We start from the raw sequence: 5,016 nt of genomic DNA on the forward strand, positions 1-5,016 counted from the left end.
GCCCCCCCCGAGCCCCGCCAACTCCCGGTGCCGCCCCTCCCGGCCTTCCCGCTGCCCCGTAATCGCTCCCCGGCATTCCCGGCCTCGTCCCCCCGCACACACCGAATCCCCCGCGGCCTGGCTGCCGGCGACACGGCCCGTTTCCCGGCGGCGCAGCGCTGTACGGAGCGCTCAGACCGCCATGGGCGCCGCCATCTTGGGCGCCCCGCTTCTCCTCGGGTACCGCCCCCTCCGTAAACCGCGCCCCCTTCTCCTCCTCCTCTTCCTCTGCCCCGGGGCTCCCTCGCTCTCCCCACCGCCCCCCGGGGTTAACGGGATGCCGGAGGCGCTCTGAGGCCTCACGGCCCCGCGGCTCCGAGCGACACAAACGAGCCGGGGATTCCCGGCGCTGCCATCGCCCCCCGCCCCCCCGGACTCTCAAGATGGCGGCGCGCGGGACCCGGATGCGGCGGCCCCTCCCAGGATGGCGCCCCGGGGGCGGTGGGGGGGGAAGGACCCGGATGTCGGCTCACGGCGCCGCCATGACACCCCGCACGTCCCCTCCCAAGATGGCGCCGCCCATCCGGCGGAACCGATGGCCGGTGTCGGCCTCCACGGGGCCCCCGAAGTTCCTACCCTCCCTCCCGACGCTCCCCGCTTCATTCCGCCCTTACCGGGTGCGGCTCCGCTACCGCAGCGGCTCCAAGGCGGCGGAGCGGCCGGTGCCCGGGTGCGCGGGGGAGGGGTCACAAGATGGCGGCGCGCTGCTGTGGGAAGGGGGGGTCCAAGATGGCGCCGCCCGGTGCCCGGATCTTCCTCTTCCTCCTCCTCCTCCTCCTCTTCCTCCTCCTCGCCGCGCGCGCAAGATGGCGGCGCCTGCCCGGGACGGGAGCGGAGCTTTGAGCGCTCCCCGCGCTCTTCGCTCAGGCCCCGCCGCCCCTTCCTCTCGTCCCCCCTCCGGGACAGCCCCGATGCGGCGCCCCAAGATGGCGCAGGTGGGAGCTCGCAGCTCCGCGGCGGCCCAAGATGGCGGCGGCCGCGGGACCCGGATGCGCCGCTCTCCGCGCCGCTCCGCCGCTGCTCCGCACCTGCAGCCACCCTCCGCCCGCCGACCCCGGGCGCCTCTTTCCGCCGCCGCCGCCGCTCGCTCCGAGCCGCCGTCGCCGCGCTGAAAGCCGAGAAAGGCCCGCCCGCCGCGCCGGCTACTGGCGCTTGGGAGCCGCCATTTTGGACGCGTCTCCTCCACCCGCCACAAAGATGGCGCCCGCCAGTCCCCGGATGGTGGCGCTTAACGGCTGCAGCGCTCACTGCGCGTGCGCGACCGCGCCGGCCGTAAAGGCGCATGCTCGGCTCCACCTCGTTCCGGCGCAGGCGCTTTTCCCGCCTTCCCCGTAACGGATTTTTGTTCAAACACCCGAATTTGGCGCTTTTCGCCCCAGTTTTGCCCTTCCGGGACCCCAAAATGCTCCGGGGAGGGTGGGGAGAGGAGAGGAGGCGCGTGAGGGTTCCTCAGCCAGGGGCTCGGGAGGAAGGTCCCAGGGTTTGGGGAGGTTTTAGGGAGTTTTGGGGTGTCTCCCCTCAGGCTCAGGTGTGAAGCAGCCCCAGGTGTGACAATGCACCCTCAGGTGTGACACTAGCAGTGACACGGATCCCCCCTGAGGGTCCGGGGAGACGATTCGGCATTTTGGGGATTTTTGGGAGGGGGTTTAAGCCCCCACCCCCAGCCAGAAATGAGTCGGGGGGTGTCCCCGGTCACCTCCGGGTGGCTCAGAGCCTTTTTGGGAGGAATGTGGGGGGTTCCAGTCCGTCCCAGTTTGTCCCAGTCCGTCCCAGTCCCGCCTCCTCCCTCAGAAAGGCCCCGCCCAAGCCCCGCCCCCGGCTGGCGCCGCCATTTTTTGTGTGGCAGAAGCTCCGCCCCCCGCGGTTACCGCGGCAACGGCGCCATCTTGAGCGTGGCGGAACGGGGCGCAAAGGCGGGAAAAGGGGCGGGGCCTGAGAGAACGGCCCGCCCCCTAGTCCGCGATGACGTCATCGGGGTGATGACGTCGCAATCGGGAATGGCATCGTGGCGTGACGTCACAACTTCCAGGGCACTCCCGAGGACGGGGGGAGGGGGGAAAGGGCGGGGGGACACCTGGGACCAGGTGACGTCCCACAGGGGGGTCAGTGACGTCACCGGAGGGAATCCGGTGACGTCATTGGAGGGAATCCAGTGACGTCATCCAGGTGATCCATGGGGAGATCCCGGATCACCCTCCTGACCCCACACGGGGACCCCAAACCCCCCTGGGGACCCCGAAATCACCACCTGGGGACCCCAAAATCAGCACCTGGGGACCCCAAAAACCACCTGGGATCCCCAAACTCACAGAGGGATCCGGGACCCCCTCAGAGTGACCCAGCCCCCTCCCCCTCTGTGGGCTGGGGGATTTTGGGGAGAATTTGGGGAGATTTTTGGGGGGATTTTTGAGGGGATCTTGGGGGGGAGATCTGGGGGCACTGGGAGGGATTTTGGGGTGGATCTGTGGGGGATTTGGGGAGGATATTTGGGGGGGGATTTTGGGGAATCTGGGGGGGATTTTGAGGGTGGATCCAACAGGATCTGGGGGGGATTTAAGGAGGAATTTGGGGGGGGGGGGGGGACCCCCGGGGGGGGCGATGGAAGAACGGGGGGGGCACAAAGGGGGGGTGACCCCGACCCCTCCCCCCCCAGAGTGGGTAAAGTGCAGGACGGGGACCCCTCCCCCACCCCGAGATGGGACTGAGGGGACGGGTGGGGGAGGGGCAGGATGACACCCCCCCCCCACAAGGGTGAAATGGATCGCCCCGTGCTCGCTCCTGATTGGCTGGGGAACAGATCCCAGCCCTGCCCAGCTCACTCCTGATTGGTTCCCGATCAGATCCCGGCCCTTTTTTCTGATTGGCTCAGGACCAGATCCCAGCTCCACCCATGCTTGCTCCTGATTGGCTCGGGACCAGATCCCGGCTCTGCCCTGCTCACTCCTGATTGGTTCGCGATCAGATCCCACCCTCATTTCTTATTGGCCCAGGACCGGATCCCAGCTCCACCCATGCTCAATTCTGATTGGCTCTGGACCAGATCCCAGCCCTGCCGAGCTCGATCACGATTGGCTCCGTACCAGATCCCACTCTTGCCTCTGATTGGCTCCAGAGCAGATCACATCCTCAATTTTGATTGGCTCCAGACTGAATCCCAGCTCCGCCCATTCTGACTCCTGATTGGCTCCGGACCGGACCACACCTTTGCTCCTGATTGGCTCCCATCATGCCCATGGCGTCTCCTGATTGGCCGCGATTGGATTTCCCCCCCACAGAGCAGAGCAACCCCATTGGGTGGGGGCGGGACCCGCCCCTCCAATCCAAACCACTCCCGATTGGATCCTGGCCAGGCCCCGCCCCCGCCCGGAGTCACTCCCAGGACCAGATCTGGCCCCGCCCCTGCAGGATCTCAGCCCTGATTGGACAGCGCCCACCCCACCCGGTCCCTGATTGGCTCTTGACTCGACCACGCCTCCGTTCGGGGGGATCCTGAATCCTCCCCATCCCCCTCTGCTCCCTCTCCAGATCGCGGCTCCTGATTGGCCAAACGCCGGATCCCAGCTGAACCCAAGTCTGCTCCTGATTGGCTCCAGGCCTGATCCCGCCCCTCCTGATTGGCTCCACAGGAGATCTGGCTCCCACAGAGCCGCCCCATTGACCAAAGCCCAGGCCCCGCCCCCTCCTGATCCTGCCCCTCCTGATTGGCTCCAGACACCAGATCCCACACAGACCAGTAGCTGCTGATTGGCTCAAAATCCGACCCCCAATAAAGTCACACCTGATTGGCTCAACACCAGACCCCTGTTCCTCAGTCGCTCCTGATTGGCTCCAAACTTGATCCCACCCCCGCCCAGCTCTGCTCCTGATTGGCTCAGCCCCAGATCCTGGCTGAACCCATCGCTCCTCTTGATTGGCTCCACACCAGACCCCGCCCCCTGACACCGCACCGCCTTCTCCTGATTGGCTCCACGCTGGATCCCTGCCCCTGATTGGCCATGACCTTGGCCCCGCCCCCCATTCAGCAGCGCCGCTCCCCATTGGCCGCTGGCCGGATCCCGGCCCCGCCCCCTCCCCTCCCCCATAGTGCAAATGGTTCCCACGGGCGGAAAACGCGAACGGAACTGGAAGAACGAGAAAAGCGGCGCCGGGGGAGGGGGGAAGACGCGGCCCCGCCCCCCCAAAACAACCCCCCCCAACCCCGCCCAACCTCGGCCCGGCCGCGGCCGGTGCCGGGGCCTTTGGGCGATTTGGGCTTCTTGGGCGGGCGCTGCTCGCGGCGCGAGGGGCTGCCCCGGCCGGTGACGGTGAAGTCGAAGTCGTTGGGGTCCAGCGAGGTGTCCCCCACCTTCTCGAAGTAGGCGATCAGCTCCACCTTGGAGCGGAAGGCTTTTCCCTGCGGGCTGCGGACGGAGAGCGAGCGGTCAGCGAGCGGTCAGCGGCGATGGCCGCACCCCCCCTCTCCGGCCAACCCCCCCCCACACACACACACACACGCACAACCCGCGCCGGGCCTCACTTGATCAGGTAGACGTCGTACTTGCCGGCCGAGCGGCCGGACTTGCGCTGCTTGAGCTTGCGCGTCCAGCCCTCGGGAAGCGTGGGGTCGTCGTACATGGGCCCGCGGTCGCGGATGATGGAGCGCCGCTGCTTCGGCGACGCCGACGCCTCCGGGGCCGCCGGCGCCGCCCCGGCCCCCTCCGAGCTCTCGGCCTTGCCGGCCTCGGCGGGCTCGGCCGCGGGCTGCTCCGGCTCCTTGCGCTCCTTTTTGGGCTTCTTGGCCTTGGGCGGCCGCTGCAGGTTCTCCTCGGATTTCTCCTCCCTGTGGGGACACGCGGCGGTCAGCAGGGGAGGGGACAGGGTCGGGATGGACGCACGGACGTGGGGGACGCGGGGTGAGGCCACGCGGGTCGCTGGGTGTGGAAAAGGTCAGTGCTGGGTGTACGGACACACGGACAGGGCCCTGACACAGTGCTGGAC

General features: G+C 68.0%; 1 protein-coding gene across 1 annotated transcript; it reads right to left on the bottom strand.

Moving 5' to 3' along the window:
• Positions 1–1,903: 1,903 nt before the first annotated feature.
• MECP2 (methyl-CpG binding protein 2) lies at positions 1,904–4,949 on the bottom strand (the record flags this gene model as incomplete). The annotated part of the gene is made up of 3 exons (XM_041469797.1): positions 1,904–2,113; positions 4,247–4,439; positions 4,556–4,949. Coding segments are annotated over 3 exons (797 nt in total), but the record flags the coding sequence as incomplete, so codon positions are not given.
• Between the last annotated feature and the right edge of the window lie 67 nt (positions 4,950–5,016).

This window comes from Pyrgilauda ruficollis, unplaced genomic scaffold, assembly GCF_017590135.1.
Source record: "Pyrgilauda ruficollis isolate IOZ18807 unplaced genomic scaffold, ASM1759013v1 scaffold1042, whole genome shotgun sequence".
Lineage (NCBI taxonomy): Eukaryota > Metazoa > Chordata > Aves > Passeriformes > Passeridae > Pyrgilauda > Pyrgilauda ruficollis.